The sequence below is a fragment of the Odontesthes bonariensis genome, chromosome 20 (genome assembly GCF_027942865.1).
Source record: "Odontesthes bonariensis isolate fOdoBon6 chromosome 20, fOdoBon6.hap1, whole genome shotgun sequence".
NCBI lineage: Eukaryota > Metazoa > Chordata > Actinopteri > Atheriniformes > Atherinopsidae > Odontesthes > Odontesthes bonariensis.
The window spans coordinates 28,540,710-28,562,907 of record NC_134525.1 but is presented as its reverse complement, the minus strand read 5'-3'; the positions used below and the strand labels follow the sequence as shown (position 1 = coordinate 28,562,907).

Sequence of the window (22,198 nt, the reverse complement as noted above, 5' to 3'; positions counted from 1 at the left end):
AAACAAAAAAATAATCTTCTTCCCCATTCTGAGTGAAAATGGTAGGTCTTGGTGCGTTTCACCTCAGCCATGTTTACCTTTAGGAGTGGTAACCGCTCTGGGTGTTAGCTCAGGGCTCTCAAGTTTTAAATGCAGGTAAGAGTGAGACACCCCCCCACCTCGTTGAGCGGGCTGTTGGACGGGTCGCAGGAATGGGGGTCTTTCATTAATGATATAATCATTAGTGTTGTTGTTATTAAAGCTGCGGTCGGCAACTTTTTTTTAGTCATATTAGCTTGAACTCTCATGGGATTCTGGAAGTAGAATATTAAATAGGCTGTTTAGAAAAAAAATAACGAAATCTGTAGCTCCCTCTGAAGCCTGTAATCATGCTTGCAAAAACCGAGCACTCCCAGCTGTTTTTAACCAATCAAGTTACGGTGGAGGAATCCTACCTGTCAATCACAGCTTGTGCACACGCTGCTGAGCGTGAGTCATCCCCAGCTTGTGTGCGCTCACACTGGTGTGAACTCACGTGCACAACCTCGTCCACTGAGGGGGAGGGGTTTGGGGGGCGATTCGGAGCTTGTTAGAGGTTGGGGGAGGGACCTGAAAGTTGTATCAGTTCGAATTTTCCGACTTTAGACTCGGAATTTTGAAAACCTGCCGACTGCAGCTTTAATAACTGCTCTGCTCAGACTTATGGGAGACGTGCTCCTTTCCTGCAGTTTCCATAGCGATAGTGGTGCGCCGGAGAAATTTATATTATAATTTCTTTTCAGCGTGAGAATGATTCTTTTCATTTTTTTCCTACACCCCTCGCGGTTGACTTGGGACCAGTCCGACTGGTTGGGCAGTACTCTAGGATATCTGCAGCCTAGGGGCCTCCACTTAAAGAAAAGAAAAAAAAAAAACAATGGGTAGACTATTTGAATACTACAGGAAAAATAGAATTATTCAGCTCCTATAAGTGACTAATACAGGCCATTACTGTGAGATAACATGTACCTCCACCAAGCAGAAGCCATTGTTATAACCATCTTAGACACACAAAAATGTGATGACAAATTTCTGGTCATGCCTGTATCACTCCAATTCATATAGATCAAACAGCAATAACATTATGCCCAAAGTCAGCAATTCAGACTTAGGCTAAGAATGATACGTTTGTTATGTCGTCTGTTAAGATTGTAAAACTGCAAAAACAACATTTTTTGCACTACTGTTCTCAAACTACTGCATTTAGTTCCCGCTTTATTGGAGACTAAACTAAAGAGCAGTAGAGAAAAATCTGGAAGTATTATTTTCCTAAATCACTTCACTTCTTTTCCAGACTTCAACACCCATTTGCTTCTTCATTATAAATTTCCCTAATTTCTCGGATTTAAATTGACTAAGTATTTGTGATGTCATGACCGCTATAAAAGATTATGTCAAACGATGACCTTTAGTAAGAGTGGGTCCAGTGACCTGTTGGTGGTTTGAACTGGAAAGATTGTAGTAAGCTGACAAAACAGTGTTGTATCAGGGTTGTTATTATAATCTACACGAGTGCTGGAATCATAATGCAGCCAAACCTTTGACCACATAATGACCAATTATGAATTCAGTTCATTTTAGTTTATTTATATAAAATCACAACACAAATGTCTTCAAGTTACTTCAAAGACAGTCCATTTCAAGTGAATTACAATCCTATTTATTGTAATTAAATCATAATCCAATTAACTAAAATCCAATTCAACAGAAGCCAAGAAACCAAGAGATTGCATCAAAACTTCTCTTTGATCCAATCCCTTGTCCTAAGCATCCATGAGGCAACAGATGCCGACATTTGAATGCTTACATGCCATCATTAAGAAGCATCTCTAGATCATTTAGTATATGTTTGAAAGTAGTTTTCTGGACATGAGGGAATTATATAATCAACCAACAACTTCTCTTACAGAAGGTGGTAAGTGATCGCTAAGGGAGTTTAAGAGCTGCATTTTCACCACAGGAACCTTTTCCAGAAACCAGGGTCTTTTAGGGTTTCCCATCCTTGGCCGCTTCTATTTAGACCTAATTAATTAGACCCATTTAATTTAAAAAGAGTTCCAGGGAAGAAATGTCAGCCCCAAAAAGGACCGCGATAGGACGGCAATACTTTTGAAACAAACCTTTGAGGTCAGGCTTGCAGAAATGAACATTTATGACTGGTTAAACATTTTACTTTCAAATTTCTTTCACATTCCAAAAAGAAAGGTTACTTTGAACTCTATTCAGTGGTTATGAGATAAAACACCACCGTTATAAAGACAAATCTATGTCTGAGCCCTGCACACACACAGCCATGCACATGAAAAGTGTTACTATGCTGAAGAGATTGACAAAGACACCTTCAGGGAGCTACCCAAAATTTAAATGCTAATAGTGGGAGATATTACAGGACCTAACAAGAATAAGACATATGTACTAAATTGTGTGTTGAACGTCCACAAAAAAAAAAAAAAAAAAAAAAAAAAGATATTATCATTTTATTTTTTTAAATAAAAAAAAAAAAAAATACTAAAACTTCTAGTTTATCCATAATAGGATTATCTTTTCCTTATTTACATTTTTTAAGCATTTAAGTGTGAAACCAATACAAGTGCAACATAATTTGCATGGTATATTTTACAGTGCCATGAATTGCAAGTTAGCAGAGAACATTTTGCAAGGTGTCCCAATTCCAAGACTTGGGCATGAAATTTTCAACAGGGTGACCAAACATTTTTACATGAGAAGAACGTATTTGCAAGCAAGTCTGGAACAGGACTGAGGTGGCTAACTAAGGCTTCATCTGTGAGGAAAAGATGAAAAATGACAATTTATGTTTCAACCTCTGATGAATTAGGCTACATAACATGGGTGAACACGCTGCTGTTATGTGTTGTCAGGGTTCTAGCTAGGATGAAATTATAGCGTAGTGGTGTAGGCGATGGAGCGAAGCGACCAAGCCCGGGGGGGATGGTGCGGAAGGAGGGGTGATCCCCCCTTCCGCGATGCGGAGATTTTGGAAATTAGGTAAAAATTGGCCATTCTAGGGGTACCCAAAGGGAGAAATTGTACTTTAAAAACAATAAAGTCTTAATGGGAGATGTTCCCATCTTTGCTTTTGGCAGTGTGTTACCTTCATAACGGACCTTGTCAGAAGACATTAAAACTTAGACATAACCAGGAATAGAGATTAAAAAAAAAATGTTTATTAAAGTTACACACTTTTCAGTTATCCTGATGACAGACAAACAAACAGACAGACAGATAAACCAACGCAACCAAAAACATAACCTCCTTGACTGTGGAACAAGCAAACTAATCAGTTATCCCTTACCCATACCAATAACAAAGCTAAAGCATCCATGTGTCATCCTGTTTTTTTCCCCTCTGACCTCTCTCTAGCAGTACAAATTAATCTGATACCTTTTTTGCTCACTTCCTCTGACAACAATGGGCCTCATACAAGTACCATTCGTACCCACAGATTTGTTCTTAAATCGTCCGTAGGAGTGATTTAAGAGAATTTGGCATTCACCAATCTTTTCGTTTTCTTTCAGGTACGAACAGAATTTACGAGAGCAGTCGTAGGAGTTTCGTAAAATAGTCCGCTGTTATTCAAATCAAGTTTGCTTGACTAATGGATTGTATATTTAATTATTTTGAAGAAAACATAAATAAATATACATTATACCCCATAATGATGTTGACATTATTCTGTTTGACTTAAATTATGCACTAATTGAAGGTTCATTTGAATCTGTATATAACAAGGTGGATGGGAAGCGTAACGAGCGGCTGTCTTGCTACTTTTGGATGCCTTAAAGCGATACAATGTAACTTCTCAAAAAGCCCACTCTGGAGCTCCCCCTACAGGCTTGGAGGTAATGTACGGTTACACTGTCGTAAATACAACACCCTTTCACTTTCACTTTTCACGTTTGTTGACGAACCGGCGAGGAGTTAGAAGGTGCAAGCTATGTCGACCAAGAAGGTAAGAGTGATCAAATGTACCTGGGAGCGTGTGAGGGGTCTATTTGTTTTTGCGGTAGGTGTGCCAGAAAGCAAGTCAAAGTACTTCCGCTCAGCTCCCGGGCCGCCACCGGGCCGCTCCAGCAAAGTTACATAGCACAGTTTTTCCAACTCAGACCCCCGAAGGGCATAGGAGACAGGCCAATCGTAATATTAAAACTCATTCTAGCCACACAAATTTTTTCAAGCTGTTATTTTAAGGTAGAAATGTTACATAGTATTACTTTAATGCGCCAGACTCTTGAAGAGAACGTGTGGAGACAGACGAAGGCTGACATCGCGATTAAGATTCCCAAGGACTGTGCTGCTACAAATATGCAGCTTGCTAGAGCCACGACTCCAGAGAAAAACACGCCAATCAAACCCAATTCCACCACACGCCCAGGTCCAAATCCTTGGATTTTTGGCCACTGGAACCTTTCAGAGGGAGATTGGAGACAGATCGGGGGTGTCCCAGTCCTCTGTGAGCTCCCCTTGGTCATCAAAGCTCTCATCAGTTTATCACCCATGGTACATCAAATTCCTATACACCGCTGTCCAACAAGTACAAATTAAGAGGGACTTTCATCCCGTGGCTGGACTGCCAATCATAATTGGAGCACGAGACACATATACGCATCAAAACACCCGTGCTGTCGTGGAGCGCACTGAGCTGAAGGCCAGGTGGGTGTGTCTCGATACCTCGTTCATGGCGCAATATTGCCATGAACAAGGGTCTCCACCTGAACCAGCCCAGGCAGACCAGAAGGTGTGGTGCCAGAAGACCCCCCTCATGGACCACCCCATCAAAGTGCCATCATGATGAGGCAACAACTGATTGCACAGCTTTAGTTGCAGTCATCGAGCGCCTGCCCATGTCGAGACGTTTTTTTTAAGCCATTTTCATATCAAACCATTTATTTTGGTGACATGGTATTAACAGCACTCGTCATTGCTTCCCATTTCTTTGCTTTAGCAGGTCCCGTAATTCCACTGCTGACACTGCTAAAAATTACAGATTTTCCTTTTTGGATCTCTGAAAGCAGAACTTCAATCTCAGAACCCGTAAAGTTGTTCTTTTTGCGCCTTGATGCCATTCTCATGACTCAACACTCAACACTTCCTGGCACAGGAGCGAGGAAGCACAGCCTTATATAGTATAATTTAGGGCGTGGAGTATGCAAATCTACTATCCTCGTGCACGTGAACTTAGATACGCACGAGTGGGATTCATCATTTACGCAGGTCGTTTACACACTTTTTCCGAAGTTAAGAGCGTTTGTTGAATCTGACGTGGCGTGTTCGTACGAAACCTTCTTACGAAAAAAGTAAGAGAAATTTAGAATGAAAATACGAAAATGTTCTTGCATGAGGCCCATTGTCTCTGGTATCTTATGTTCAAGCAGGCTGAGGGCTTATAATAGCTACAGCAACCATTTCTTGTTTAGCAAACAGTGGCACTTATGTAGAGTGCTACACATCTGTATATCATCAATAATCAATCAAAATAAAAGACTGAAAGTCAGCTCATTAAGACAACAAATCAACCAACGGTCATCACTGGGAGAACACTGCTATTCAGCTTTGATAAAATAAATTTATCATGACCCTTCAGCCATTTGAAAAACTGATATTCCAAATGAGTTCAAGACCAGGGGCCTCATGTACAAAGCGTCCGTACGCACAAAATAGTGGCGTACGCACCTTTTCACGTCAACGATCAGATGTATCAAGAACGAAAAGACCGTGGAAATGTGCGGTGCCTCACGGCAGCTTCAGGGTAGGCGTACGCACGTTTCTGCAGCTGTTGATTCTTTGGCGAAACCTAAGGTGACGTTGGGAAACTGTTATAATAAATAAATGTGAAAACAATTAGTCCTCAGACAGTGATGTGCACATTTGAGATAGATGAACAATTAATACTGATAAACAATTAATACACCCATGTGTCTCCATTTACACGAGTAAAAGCAACGCAAAGTGGTGCAATGCATACCATTAAAAACAATGTTTGCTTTAGCAGTATTAGAAGACTTTGCAAATGGTGCAATTCAAAGAGAGCGTGTGTTCACTACAACAGAGAGGATTAGCTGGCATATGATGGCTACAGGCTCATTAGCCGTTTTGAGGGCAATCCTCCTGGAACTGTGCGCAGAGCTGCGGCCGGCGTTGTAGCGCAACACAGCGATGAGCCATGCGCCGCCTGTGCTCACAGGTGATGTGCACACTGGGGTTCCTAGCAACAGGGGCATTCCAGAGGGAGCTGGCCAACCGATTGGGACTGTGCCAGTCTACCCTGAGCCGCGCCATGCCAGGGTGTGGGACATAATTATCCGCATCTCAGCCACGTATATCAAATTCCCAACAGGCCAACATTAAAGCTCAATTTGAAGCGAGAGCCGGTTTTGTAATCTGAGCTATCGACTGCACACACATTGCTATAAAAGCGCCATCACATGATGAATTTGTATGTTAACCCTTTTAATGCCATGGTTATTTTTGTGAAAATGCTGGGTTTGGGCATCAAAACTTCAAAAGGTTGTGGCTAGACAGTGGTAGCAGATAGAGCCTAACTGTAAATTAGAAAATTGTTGTGGATGACCCAAAGTTTATTTTGGGGGTAAATTTCCCCATCTAATTTGCATATTATGACGTCATAGGGTGGCGGCCATTTTGAATTTATAATTAATGATAGAAATTATCCAAACATTTGAATAAATAATTGCATATATTTTACAATATTTGCCCCCTACCATCACCAATTATGGTGTACACATACAGTATGATTAGGAAAACAAATTGTAAACCAGTAATGCATATTGTAACTAATATAGTACAATAATATAGCGCACAAGCAATGGTCGGTTATTTGTGTGAAAATGCTGGGTTTGGACATCAAAATTTCAAAATGTTGTGGCTGGGCAGTGGTAACAGATAGAGCCTAACAGTAAATTAGAGAAATGTTGTGGATGACCCAAAGTTTATTTTGGGAGTAAATGTCCCCACCTAATTTGCATATTATGACGTCATATGGTGGTGGCCATTTTGAATTTATAATGAAAGATCTAAAATTTCCAATACATTTGAATAAATGATTACATATATTTTACAATATTTTCCCCCTACCATCACTAATTATGTTGTACACATACAGTAGGATTGGGAAAACAATACATTGTAAACTAGCAATGTATATTGTAACTAATATAGTCCAATAATATAGTGCACAAGCAATGGTCGGTGGGTCTTTTGACTGTCAGTATAAAAATCTCATAAGACTGTGAGATGACATTGGTGATATTGAGTGTAACTGAAGATGAAGCAAACATTTATAATAACCCAATGTTTATGTCTGGAGTAAATTTACACATCTGATTTGAATACTGTGATGTTATAGGGTGATGGCCATATTGAATTTTGAAAATATTTTGCATAAATGTTGAAGTTATTTCAACATTTCCCCACCCACTAAATGCAATGTTCCACACTTACTCTATACTCGGACAAAATCAGAAAAAAGTGAACATAATGTGAACATAATGTTCATCTATCTAAGTGCCTCGAGATGACATTTGTTGTATTTGGCGCTATATAAATAAAAATGAATTGAATGTAGAACTACAACTAGAACTATTTACATGAATAACCACAACTGTAACTGTAACTATAACTAGCCTATGTATAGTGTCATGTGGAAACATGCATGTAAGGGTGTGTGTTTTTTTTTTTGAGGGGGGGGGGGGCTCTCCTAAAGTGTGCCTACCTATCCAGGTGACACTGTTTGAAATGTTTGAGAGTATGGTACCTCTCATTGCAGGGGACAGCACACAGACCCACTCCACACTGAGTACACTTGTACTTTGTCTGGTGGCGGCCTTTAGGGCGGGTGCGATCAGAACACACCACGCAATCTGGTCGGTCATCCGCATTGTGCAGAAAGTGACGTTCTGTCAGTCTACGTGGCATTTCCCCTCCGTCCACTGAAGGCCTGCCCCCCCTTTTCACCTCTTTCTTGCTCCACCCCTCCAGCAGTCCAGTGACAACATCCTCCACAAAAGCCTTCATCGTCTTGTGTGGAGTAGCAGTACACTGACTATATAGAATGTGGGCATTCACCATGCTGGTACTCAGAATAGCGTTGAAGATTCTGTTGTACCATTTCCTGGATCGGTGTGGGAAAAGGTACGTCTTCATACGCTGATCTGCGGTATCAACCCCACCCATAAATGAGTTGTACTGGTCCACACAGACAGGCCTGCTGATGTCCCTGTACCCACTGTCACTGTGCTTGGTCCGAATTCGCTTCCTGGTACATGTGTTCCCATGCACCGTTGAGAGCATGGTGAGACACTTTGTGTCATGCCATGCACATGCCAACATCTTGCCTTTTTGCATGAACACAGGGTCATCACCTTTTCTCAAGGACAACATGGCAGGTCGCAGGGCCTTTGGCATGCCCCTCCTCTGACTGCTGACAGTCCCACACAAGCCAGTGTCTTTGCTGGCCAACTCAGTCGCTACGGCTGGTGAGGTGTAATAACTGTCCATGTACACTTCATGGCCTTTCCCTGTATATGGTGCCATTAGCTGACGAACAATGAGATGTGATGCACCTATCTCATGCTCGTCAGCATTTTGGCCAGTGTACATGGACCATTCCAACATAGCCTGACTTGGCCTCGCTCAGGACAAAGACTTTGTAGCCATATTTGTCTGGCTTGTGGGGATTGTACAGCTTCAGAGTGGACCTACCCTTGAAAGCAATTGTCATTTCATCCAATGACAGCTGTTTGCGTGGCCCATAAACAGCTGAGAATTGTGGTGTAATTGTATCAATAATTGGCCGCACCTTGAAAAGTCTGTCATGGTCTGGCTGCCCCCTCTCAATGTAATTTCCGTTGTTGTTGAAATGAAGGAATGACAAAATAATTTGAAATCTATTCCTGGACATTACTTTCCCAAACCCTGGTGTAAGGGTTGGCTCAAATTCACTCCAATAATCATCTCATGCTTCTCAACCAGGCCCATGCTCAAGTGGAGAGCCATAAAGGCTTTCCATCTCATTGACTGTGACGTCATACCACTCGTGGAATCTAGAATTTGGCAGGAGGTCATGGGAGGCTAAGAATTCCTGTGCATATCTGTTCGTTTCAATTGTAAGCACATCCCAAAATTGGTCATTTAGAAACAGTGAGAGGAAATTTAGGGCCGAATTATCCTCATTCATGTCTCTTTCCCCTTTGTACCCAATCAGTTTGTCATAATGTTTTATCCAATCATTATGCCGCCTCTCACCGTCATTGCCCAAAAGCTCCCACCCGTCATTGTCAACGCTTTCACCCACAAAGCTTCCTCTCCCTCTCACTCCCCGACTGACGCTTGCTGCGCGTGGAGCAGGTGCTGCGTGATGACCAGCTCTCCCTCTCCCTCTCCCTCCCCTTCCCCTTCCAGCATTGCGCACTGCCTGGCTCTCGCGGGTGAAAGAAGTATCATCCCTGACACGACTACTCCCTCGAGTCATTCTCCGACCCCGTTTACCTCTTCCACCCGCCTCAACATTTCCTCCACTCATTTCGCCATCACCCTGCAAACCCTCCCCATGAGCAGGCACAGCGTTGCCGGTGCGGTAAAACGACCCAACGCCAAGACTTTCACCAGCCCGGTTTTCGCTGCGTCCCCCAACCTCCCCATGAACACCAGAACTATCAGCACCATTTGCATTTGGGCCAACTTCAATTTTGATGACCGCAAAAGGGTCGGGGGTGTTTGGTTGTGCTCGTGCAACACGTATCTCAGCCACAGACTCTGCCACAGGCGAGCCGGGAGAACTCGGAATATCATCCTCTGAAGGCATATATTCCGCTTCAGAATCGGGATCTGCAAACAGTAAGCCTATAACATCAGCTCTTGATATGTTTCGCTTTGCCATTTCACCGTAATCTGAACAATATAAACTATAAACCGCTAGCTCATCAAACTTTGCTACCTCTGTTAGCTCCGCTAAAAATCCCACACGTTTCAGTGAGATTTCCTCGAATAAAATACATTGGAGGCATACGTCATTCTGAGTTAGGAATGAAGTAGAACAGGTCTGCCCCCAGTGGAATGGAGTGTGAACAACATTTAACACTCTACATCACACAATAGGCATTTTAATTCAGTATCGCGTCCTGTCGCAATTTTGCGACCACGGCATTAAAAGGGTTAACAGGAAACATTTTCATTCGATCGATGTACAGATCATATGTGATGCATAAATGCAATTAACCAACATTGTGGCGAGGTGCCCTGGTTCAACGCACGATTCATACATTCTGAGTAACAGCATCGTTGGGAACAGACTACAGGGTGGCACTGTGTGTAATGGTTGGCTTCTTGGTGAGTAACTTCATTCTTGTAATTGTCCTAATATTATTCCCCGTGACGCGCATTGAGTATGTGCGCCCCCAATTTCTATCCCATCTTCACAGCATCATAGTCGGTGGTTAAAGTTAGTTTCTTGCTGTTTTTTGCTGGTTAAACTTCAGTTTAAGATCTTTCTAACAAGCCCCTGATCGTCGCTGTGGGCAAATGTTAATAACCCCGTGCGTAAAGTGTGAAATGTCTCAATCAGCCTCACCTTTTCCCCAGCGCACTTCTGCACGTTACTGTATGAATCAATCAATCAATCAATTATACTTTATTAATCCCCAAGGGGAAATTCCAGTTTCGGTCATGACAGACAACACAGAAACAGACAGGGAGAGAGAGTGTGACCAAGGCATCGCAGCCCGCGGGCTCACGGCCACGCAGGCGCCGCCAGATAAGAAGGAAGGGGAACAAAACACGTTGTGAGTTACACAAAAACATGGGTATTTAGCTTGGGGGTAATCAGAGTCACCCACATGTGCTCCCACCACCCCAGAGAGAGCAGTGTCACCCATAGTTACCCAGGTCACCCCCCCACCCGCCTGTTTTGGCCACATTGCGGCGGTGGGCAGCCAGTCTCCGCTTCTCATCCACCTTAATGTTGGACCACTTCTTCTTCACCTCTGCTTGTGTGGCTTCTCAGACCCCACAGCATAGACAGCCTCAGGCTCTCCCACCCACTCCTCTTGCGTTTGCTGCTTATGCCGGAGGACAGCGTGCCAAAGAACACATTTTTGCGGGCCTTCAGAAAGTAGCACCGACATCTCGCTTTCCGTGAAGTTCTTCTTTTTTCCCGTCTTATTCAGTCTTTTTTCTTTATTTTCTGACCGTACACAGAGGGGAATCGCAGGTGCAGGGCTCATTTAAATATGATTTGAGTATTTAAGTAGGGGCGTGGACAGGGAGGAGTCGGGTGCTCCGACATGTGCGCTCAATTCCACATTGATTGGGATGTACAAACGAAATGTGCTTGGAATGATGCGTGCGCACAGATTCATACATCCGACGTTGGAGGTCATTTGGGTTTGAGCGTACGCCATGTTTCAGTAGGAAATCCACGCAAGTCTTTGTACATGAGGCCTCAGATCTGTACAGTGACTGAGATATTATTGGAGAAGAAAATATAGACAGAGAGAAAGTTAGAACCAACAGAACGTCTCCAACATTTTCTCACGCAGTTCAAAGCCTCCTGTAACACACAACAAGCCCAACGACAGGCAATGTTTTGTCTTCCCTTTTTATGCCACAAAATTAGAAGTTTTGAATGCGTTTTTCACTGTTGGAGAAAAAGGAATCGGTGGCATGAAAGTGTAAGAAAAGTGTAAACTGAACGCCACGCTTGAAAGTCATGCATGCATGACATTGTTGATTTAGATGCAGTTCACACCAAAAATTTAACTATAAAGATAACTAAAAAAAAAAATAACTGTAAATATTACTTTACTCCAGTTCAAGTCTTCAACAGTAGCCAACTATATCATTCGTATCACTGTTAGAGCATTTGATAAATGGTAAATTTCTGAAAAACACTGCTCTGATCTTTATCTCATCTTTCCAAATATATATTTTCAACACTGACGAAGAGTCCGAGCTCTGTTGAGCCATGTATTCCTTTAACTCTCAGTAGTGATGATTTCAAGAGCTTCTTCAGCAATAAAATTGTTTCTAATAGAGCGAAGATGCATGGAACCATTCCCTCTATTATTACTGATGAATCATCAAGTACAGCAGCATTAGAAGTATCTTTAGAAACTGATTTGTATTTAGACTATTTTTTGTCTCTTTGATCTCTCTGAGCTAACAACAGCAATAGTCTCTTTCAACCCACCAGCTTGTATGCATCAAGTTGGATGACTTCTTCGACGCGCACCACTATAGCACAGCTTATTTACTCCATGCTCTGTGACAGTTGGCTAACTTCACACGGAGTTTGCTGCTGCTAGTTTTGTGCAACATGGCAGGATATTTATCAGATTTTGACGAGGACTTTGTGTATTATGGTCGTCCTTATGAGCTCTGCTGCAGTGGCGCGCGTCGATGAAGTCATCCCACTAGACGCCTGTGTAGAAAGCTACCATAAGCCCCGGATAACAACAACACAGCAGCTATGAGCTAACAGTGCAATACAGTGGAAACCGCTTATAGTGGTCACGGATATAGTAATCAACCGCTTATATTGATCAAAAGGCTTGGGACAGAATCATTTCTATACAAATGCTGTTTAAATAATTTGTTTATAGTAATCAAGAAATCCGCTTATAGTGTTCATTTTATGAATGTAAACATGTGCAAAAATAATTTTAAAACTACGTGTAGTTATTTTATTTTTTACTCCCTTGATTCCTTTCTGGACGTCTGCTTCTGCCCTATGCTTCTGCCCTATGCTTCTGCCTCGCTAGCTAACGTAACGAGTTGACACCGAGCAGCAAGCGCGCAAATCATGGCTGGAAAAAGGAAGTCATTTTCTCTAAATGAAAAACGTAGTCTCCTCGAGGCTTATGAAAAATTACCAAAAACGAGCCAACGAGATGCTGCGGCGAAGCTTGGCATTCCTCAGGCTACCTTGTGTAGTATAATTAAGCAACGAGAGACAGTCATGAATGCTAACGACGGAGAAAGAAAACGACAGCGCCCGGGAAAAGCCCCTGCGGTTGAGGCCGCCCTGGTGAAGTGGATTGATAATGCCCGGTCTCGCAACGCCCCGCTGAGCGGACCCTTGGTCAGGGAGAAGGCCGAGGCATTAGCAGCAAGCCTCGGAGAGGATGGTTTCAAAGTTTCTGTCGGCTGGTTTGAGCGATTTAAAAAGAGGGAGAACATTGTGTTTAAGAAGCTGCACGGGGAGGCTGCTGAGGCTGACACTGTCACGCAATGAGTGGCTCGAGCAACAATGGGTCAGGATGAGACAGTAGTACAGTGAGGAAAGCATCTGGAATGCTGATGAAACCGGGATTTATTTTCGGGCTCTACCTGACGGCACCCTGACCTTCAAATCTGACAATAAAGGAGGGAAAAAAAAACAAAAGAAAGGATTACGGCTTTGTTCGCCTGCTCTGCCGCCGGAGAAAAGAAGGAACTTTTTATCATTGGAAAAAGTCACAGCCCCCGCTGCTTCAAACACGTGCGTACACTGCCTGTTCGTTACGCAGCTAATTCTTCTGCTTGGATGACCGGGGCTCTCTTTGTGGAGTGGTTGAAGGACTGGGATCACAAACTGGGCCAAGAGAGGAAGAGTATCCTGCTGCTTGTGGACAACTGTTCAGCCCATAACGTGAAAAACTCAACACTGAGAAACATCCGACTTGAGTTTCTGCCGAAGAACACGACCTCAATTCTCCAGCCCTGTGACCAAGGCATCATCAGAACAGCCAAAGCTTACTTTCGCAAAGAGATGGCCCGCTCCGTACTACGCCAAATTGATGAGGGGAACAGAGCAGCTGCTGCAGACATCGCAAAGAAAATCAGCCTCTTGGATGCTATTCTGATGCTGCGGGACGCCTGGGCTGATGTGGAGGCCTCCACAATCAGGAATTGCTGGAGGAAAGGAGGTCTGGTCATGTAACCAGAGGAGGAACCGACAACTGTTGATCCACCTGCTGAGATCAGCGCTGACGAGTTTGAGCAGTGGAAACTTTATTTTCAGACATGTTAAAAAAAATGCACCGGCGGCACAGCAGAGCCGACGCACGTATTTGAGTTATGTCTGCGCACTGCGCAGTACTGTAATTAAACTTGCATGGTAATAAAATTCAGTAAATACTGAAGCTATCCGTTTCATTTAATTTTTCTCATTGAAAAACGATACAAATGGCATTTAGATGATATTCTGCATAAAAAAAACAAGTGAAATACCTGTACTGTAATACAAATTCGGTTTTAGTAATCAACCGCTTATAGTGATCACGTTGGTCCAGAGCCAATTTGAACACTATAAGCTGTTTCCACTGTAGTACGCATTCATTCATTCATCTTAAAGTATTGGTGAAATAAAGACAGATAATGACTTATTTAGAGGCTGCATTGTCTATGCTCTGTTCACTCCAGTTACATGGATATACACGGATCTCGAGTAATCTAAATATCTTCCGAAGGACGCCGACTTTCACCAAACTGTTATCGGTGAGTAGATGAACGCATTTTATGCCACAAATAAGGTCCAGGTTTAAAAAAAACGAACTTCCCATTTAATTTAACTTTACAAAGGTTGGGGTGGTCGGTGGCGTAGTAGGTTAAGCAGGTGCCCCATGTACAGAGGCTACAGTCCACGCTGCAGCTGGCCCCCGTTCGAATCCCTCACCAGACGGCCCTTTGCCGCATGTCATTCCCCCTCTCTCTGCCCCCTGCTTCCTGTCTCTCTCCAACTGTCCTGTCCAAAGGCATAAAAAGCCCAAAACAATAATTTAAAAAAGGTTAAAGCTGAAAATGATACCAACAGAAATATGTTTTTGTTTTTTTGCCGATATCGCCTTTGTAACGTTTTGTGAACCCATACTGATTTTTTTTTTTTTTCCCCTGCAGAACATACAGTCTCCAAAAACATTTTCGGGTCCTGGGTATGGCTGGAGTGCCCAGCACACAGAAAAGTACTACGCACCTTCGTGTTTACAGAATGTTATTGTTCTGTAGTGTAAATACTAACATTGTTACAGCTATTGCTATACAGTATTGCTCTTTTAACACATTTGACATTCTAATTATCCCTCCCCTCAAAACCCTTGCCAATGCTTTAGATAACCATTAAAACCGCAACAGTTAAATTTGTCTACTTTCCTTATACACAAAATATTCAATACGGAAAGATATCTAGGCCCGACTTGTACATGAACACAACAAATCGACCACACAGGCTGGAAAAACACTGTATACCAACTGAGTAAACAGGATCCTCAACAAGAGGTTTTTTTTAACTGAAGAATCTCAGCAATGTAATGAATGCAGCTGAAAGAAGAGTACTGATCACACTTTGTGAGGGAACCTGAACGGGCATCTGGATATCCAAATAGTCAGCTACCAAAAAAAAAAAAAAAAAAAAAAAAAAAGGCAATCTAGGCTATGTCACAAATTATGTACAATGTACATTTAATAGCTTATCTGGAACCTTCAAATCAAACTAAATTAACTGAAATTTAATTTCAGACTGAAAAGCCAAAACAAAGAATAAAAAAATACTTTATTCATCTTTTCTTTGTTTATAAGTCCTATGTAACTTTTTTTTTTTTAGCTTTTGTAATGTAGAGAAGGGAAGTGAAATGTGCCATCGCACAACTGTTTGGGAATTCTCAAGGAAGTGCACACACCGACAGCTAAACTGGACTAAAAGAACACATAAAACATATACAGATTAATAAACCAGAACCTCTGGCACAGTGCAAGTATAGTCTACAGTAAATCCTTTTTATTCAAATAAACCACAACATCTGCACTAAGTGGAGGTTTTTAGGACAGATGGTTTAATATCTATTCAAGGACAGAGATGAGTTTGATACCATCTCTGATCAGAAACTAAAGAGTTTTTCTAAAAGGCAGTTCTACTTTCAGAAGTTCAGATGAGTCACTTCCTGTTAGGAGAAGATTTTCCATAGTGACCTTTACATGCTAGAGTTTTACTTGGGATAACCACAAACAGACCACTCTCCTGAAGAAGGCCGTCTATGATCCAGCCTTTATTTATAGGTCAGGATAAAATTCAATAAAGACTTTGACAATCAAATGCAACTTGATGCAGCTGTGAAGGCAGTTTCAACTCTGGACAGCAGCAGAAGCCCTGGGTTAGCTGTATTTGAACACTGACTTGTTGTCATGGGAGCACTGATAAGGTGCTGTGACAGCGTGCTTTGGACTAATTAAAAACATTATGCTGTATCAGACTCATTTCAAAGCATACCATTGAGTGAAGGGGCTAATAAAATACTAACATTCAGGAGAACCCCTACCATATCATGAAATTGCAACAGAGGAGCATAAGCACAGGAGTGACAACCTGACACCGCCATAGAGAAAATTTGATATCTATTATTTTCTATATGGAAGCAAAAAACAGGGCCAACCTCATTAGAATGAAAATTGCTCACCCAGCAAATGAGCCAAAATGTTGTGGGAGGGTGATGGGACAGACACATTACTGGTTTCAACCATCTGTGTTTGTTATCACTGGGAAAGCACAAATTGTCTTTTTATTGTTTGAGCTGACCCGGATATGCAGCAGTCTTAACACAAAATATAACATTTGTTTCCAAAGAATTAAGATGGAGCGCTCTCCTATCCGGGCTTTAAAAAGGAAAATATATATATATAAATCTCAGCAGCAGTTAACAGCTGCTGGGGGCATATAAAAAGGACACATTGCACAGTCTACAGATCAACTGATAAAAACATAAAATAATCAATGTCATACAGAGTACACAGCTCAGAGTATTTAACACCCTTCCCCATTCTTACTGACTGAATGCATGGGTTAGATACTCAACTTTTATTACCATAAATGTGACAGTTTTTAATAAAAACTCTAAATGTGAAACGACAGTCAGAAAAACAGGGAAATGTTTGATTAAATCCTGCATACTTATACACCAACAACAGCTGCCATTTCAGCAACTTAGCCATGAAAGCTGCGATTCAATGCTTTACTAATTTCAGCTGCACAATAGGAAATTCCACCTGCTGAGTTTCCCTGTGGGCTGGCACACTGGTGCAATGGTTAACAATGTCCCCTCACAGCAAGGAGGTTCCCAGTTTGAATCTCAGTTAGTGCAAAGCTTACATGTCCTCAATCTGCTCCCGTTTCCTTACACAGTCCAAAGTAGTGCTGTGCGATAATATATATGTTGTAATGCGATATAAAAATGTCTACTGTACGATATAGCCCTGTATTGTTTATATAGTTTTTTTTTAATTAAAATTACACGTTGTATGAACAATACATGAAGGCTAAATGTAGGCTAACTGCAGCAATGCTACTACTTTGCTGTAGCATTTTTACGTCAACCGCAAAGACTAATTTAAGGCAGTGCTAGGGGAGCATGCATGGATACAAACAACAACGTGGCAGAGGCGGAGAGTACGATGGAAAACAATGGAAATAGAACCAGAGGAATTTGTGCCGAAAAGAGGGAACCGGAATTCCATAGTGTGGTTTTGGTTTGGATTTAAAAAGTCGGACTGGGCGATATGGGAAAAAGTCATATCACGAAATATATATATACATTTTATATCAGTCAATATCGATATATATCACGATATAAAACAAATCCCTATTTTGTGAATTTTAAAATGTTCCCTGTTACTCTTAAAGGCCTACAGAAAGCTGACACTACACCCAATACATAATGATAATACATACACAGAGGAACAATAATGATCATTGGACTCTACACCAAAACATTTCATAAACGCATGAAATTTGCGATTTTGAATTTGCCGCTAGGAAACCTTCCTGGAATTCCAGACTGGGGGCGGGGCTTCCATGTGACGTCACAAGTGCCATGGTTTTTCCTGGCTGCCTCAGTGTTGCCAATTTAGCTAGATTTAGCGACTTTTGGCCATCTCTGGCGACAAAAAAAAAAATAATCTAGCGACTTTCGGGCTCAATCTGGCTGAATCTAGCAACAATTCAACTTGTTTTGTGAGTGACAAATCAGTTGCCCCGCGACAGAAGCACTGCAGGACGGTGGCAACCCGGCATTTCCTGTCAAAACCGCAGTTTCAAGCTAGCTACAACGAGGGTAGGTTCACTTCCTGTTTTCAAAACAACAGCACGTAATGGCTTTCCCTATGATAAAAGGCAACGGGTATTTTATTTTGTCAAAATAACTGGAAGTGCGTTGCTCACTGCGGCTAGCTTTAGCAGCGCCGAATTCGTCGGAACAAAATGGTAAACAGCCGGTGTTTTGTCAGGTTTTCAACACGTTGGGGATCTAAACGACTACTTTCTCACCTGAAAAGTTTCAAATGTTGCGGGGACAGAGGAAGCAGAGAGACCTGCGGTCCGAACTTGTGTCTGTGCCTCCCTGTCCGCCTGCCTCCTCTCTGGTGAAATCAGCCGGAGCCATCCCGCCGTGTTCAGCTCCCTGCGGTGCGGACACTCAGGGGGAATCCACCTGACGGAGAGCGGACACACCGCGGGATGGTTGCCCTGAAATCAGCCGGCAGAGCGATCATCAAGAGCCCCGACGTGGACATGATCGCTCTGCCGGCTGATTTCCACTCTCCACCTGGCGGAGAGTGTGTTCGCTCTCCGCCAGGTGGATTCCTGTCCGACCGCGGGTCTCTCTGCTTCCTCTGTCCCCGGTGGTGTGAGCTGCTGCTGCTGCTGAGGGCAACACACGCATTTCGTACATCTACTCGCAATAAAAACTGCACTGAACCCAACGTTTTATATTTCCAAGCGACGTCCCGCGGCACACATCGAAATTTGCCGTGAAGAAGCTGTCCAGGTCTGGCAAACTGCTGGCTTCGCTACTAGAACTACTGGTGATTGTTCCAGCAGCTGGCACTCGTGACGTCACGCACCTGTCGTTCCAGTTTGCCAAATTCGAGTCAAATGTGGTGATAGTTTATTGGGCCTAATCAGGACTATCCAGGGGCCTAAAATTATTTTAAAATCATAAAAAAATTCCATGGTATATAAGGAATCGATCTGCTATTTCAGTTTTGTGCACAAAAAAAACACCTTTCTGTAGGCCTTTAATTGAGATTTGATGATATCAGAAGGTTCATTTTTAATTAAATATTTATTTTCTGTCAAAGTTGAACATGACAGATAAATACAGAACCGGTATTTTAAATTAAAATCCTATATCTGACCGGTCAACTGTTTGCTCTCCAGCAGCGGTTGTCTCTCTTGCTGTTCGGGAGCTCTCTCCTGACGTCTCAGCTGATGTAGACATCCCTCACAAATGTAGTAAACTTACTCAGTTACTTGTAGGCCTATAAGAAACACACAGGAAACTTGTTGCTCTGAACTCTGTGCGCTGCACTCGTTCGCTTGCTTCAGTGAGGAGGTGCCGCTCTCTTTATTAAACATTGACCAGGAACACAACTACGATGCATGTGCGTGTAAAGATTGTCTATAGAGACAGACATCACACTCTAACATCAACTAATCAAAAACCCCAATTAAAGCATTAGTCTATGCATGCACTGCCACAGCTTTAAAGCAATACAATGCAACTTCTCAAAAAGCCCACTATGGAGCCCCCCCTGCAGGCTTGGAGGTAATGTACGGTTACACTGTCGTAAATACAACATTCTTTCGCTTTCACGTTTGTTGACGAACCGGCGAGGAGTCAGAAGGTGCAAGCTATGTTGACCGAGAAGGTAAGAGTAATCAAATGTACCTGGAAGCGTGAGAGGGGTCTATTTGTTTTTGCGGTAGGTGTGCCAGAAAGCAAGTCGAAGTACTTCCGCTCAGCACCCTGGCCGGTCCAACAAAGTTACATAGCGCAGTTTTTCCAACTCAGACCCCCGAAGGGCATAAGGAGACAGGCCAATCGTAATATTAAAACTCATTCTAGCCGCACAATTTTTTTTCAAGCTGTTATTTTAAGGTAGAAATGTTACATAGTATTGCTTTAAAAAAAAAAAAAAAAAAAAAGAAGGAATATAGTTACACTTGCAGAATACTATTCATTGTGCTAGCATTATGATTGAGCCCGATACAATAATCGTCTACAAGTTTGTTTCACAAGGGGACGTCTTTGAGCAAAAAAAAAAAAACTTGGCTCACACATTAAAAGCCAGCCAATCATAGCTGTTTGCAAATGGTTGCTTTTTGGGGAAGTGAACATAAAGCCACAAGGACCCTACAGATTAGGTAACATTGTGGCATACAGAGCAACAACAAAGTATGAATCATTAAGCTGATCACAGATTAATCAAGTTTATTTGTCAACATAGCCTATAGAAAATGATAAAAACTGGTAAGAATGGTGCTAAAGAAAGCTGTCGCTCCTAAAGCTGTTTTTTTTTTTTTTTTAAAAACATCACTGTTTGACTGGAAGCTATAGTTCCAAAGAACTGATTTGATAAAGTAGTGTTGACTTTTTAAATCAAGACACCCACACAACTTAATTGTTTCATTTTACTAAAGAGTGGTGTTAGAAATCAGGGAGTGTTTAAGGTTCTCTTTAAATCAGCACCCATGAGGAGATCATAATCATTCAGTGATAAACGTACACCAGTGGAAACAGAGTGAAATATTTGGAGGATAAACCTGAAGTGATGGGAATTGCATGCAGGTTTCTCAGAGTGCACTCTACTGGATGACGTCATGGCAAATACATTTCCAATAATCCCAAAACGCCTGTCTGTAACAACAGTGACAGACACCTTTCATTTGTTTTTTCTTTATTCTGAGAGAGGTCAGAACATAGTTTTGCCAAGAACACTGAGTGACACTGCTGCAGATTTGTAAATTACATTATTAGAATGAGATGTAGCTTTGGCCGGACTTATTCCACGTTGAAAGCGGTTTCTAAAACAGTACAACGGAACCAAACACTGGCCGCAGAAAGAGTTAAGTCAGGAGCCATGCTTACAGGCCCAGCGCCTCCCCATCAAACAAAAAATACCATTCCAATTTTTTTTTTCTCCCCCCGCCCCCATCAGTCACAATCTCCTGCTGCGCAAGCAATGTCAAACCTGGCCTTAAAACGCAATACGTTTGCTCATTTTAAACCACTCGTGTAATCTATTCCAAAAAGAAAGAGGCACGAAAGGAAAGCTGGTTTCCCCATCACTGAGGGAAAAACAGTGGCGGAAATTTAACGTTCCATCAGGCCCTTTAAACAGGCTCTCCACATCCTCCCCCCAGCACTTAGTGGCTTAAACCTCATTTGTTGTAGGGTTCAGCCGGTTTTCACTTCTACAAGTTGCTCGCTCCTCTTTCTTTTTGGCGTGTTCGTGTAAAGTTAAAAGTTTCTGAGCTTTAAAGAAACTCGGGAAAACTGGGACTCTAAGGTGAAATTAGGCAGACTTCGCAGTAAAGAAAAGGTTAATACTGTAAAACTTGGATTCATTCGAAAAATCTACTGTCGCATATTGCTTTTCTCTTTGGAAGCACAAAGGAGTCGTAGTCTAAAAACACCAATGCGAACGCTCAGCATTTAACTCTTTGAAGCGGTTGAGAGGGGTTTATTATCTTTGAGGCACACAAAAAAAGCCACTTACTTTGCTTTTCACTTCGGCAGACAATCCGTAGGCTGGTCCCTTATTAAAATGTGTCATTTTGTCGGTTTTGCGCGTAATCCCAAATATCACACAGCCTGTTGAGGGAAAACTCAAACCAAACAGTGGCTTCTTCTGTCCGTTTACACGACTTGGATCAGAGCGGGTAAAAAAAGAAAAACAACCCACACTGCTGTGAGCTTTTCGCAGTGCAGAGTACCAAAGACTCCACTAAAGGCACTGCAAGTTCAGTTGGCAAAAAAATGTCGTCGTCAAATGCAGTGGCAATGATTGACGTAGCAACAACAGCCAATGAGAGTAGGCAATTTAGATCGAGTTACACCCTCCTTTTGGTGCTCGTCTCACATGGATGAGACACACAAACTAGTGTGAAGCAACATGATTAGAGAGAAGTGTTTGACAGTAAACATAGATGAGGGAGAAATGTGAGTTTACTAGTATCTGAAAGCTATTTCAAGCTATGATGGAAGCCCTGTCATTATTAATGGCATTATTAATTCGCTACACCTCATTTTCAGCAATCAAATTTTTATATTCTGCATTCACTGAAGAGGGAGTATTAATATGATCCTGGAACAATGTTGTTGATAATGTAATAAGAACT

At 42.2% G+C, this 22,198-nt stretch overlaps 1 protein-coding gene across 1 annotated transcript in view; it reads right to left on the bottom strand.

Moving 5' to 3' along the window:
• Positions 1–21,820, bottom strand: part of cnn3a (calponin 3, acidic a) — a 32,244-nt gene extending 10,424 nt beyond the window's left edge. The window contains exon 1 of the mRNA XM_075452470.1: positions 21,577–21,820. Coding sequence (XP_075308585.1) covers positions 21,577–21,633 — 57 coding nt within the window. The 5' untranslated portion in view covers positions 21,634–21,820. The remainder of the gene's footprint in view (positions 1–21,576) is intronic.
• Positions 21,821–22,198: the final 378 nt, after the last annotated feature.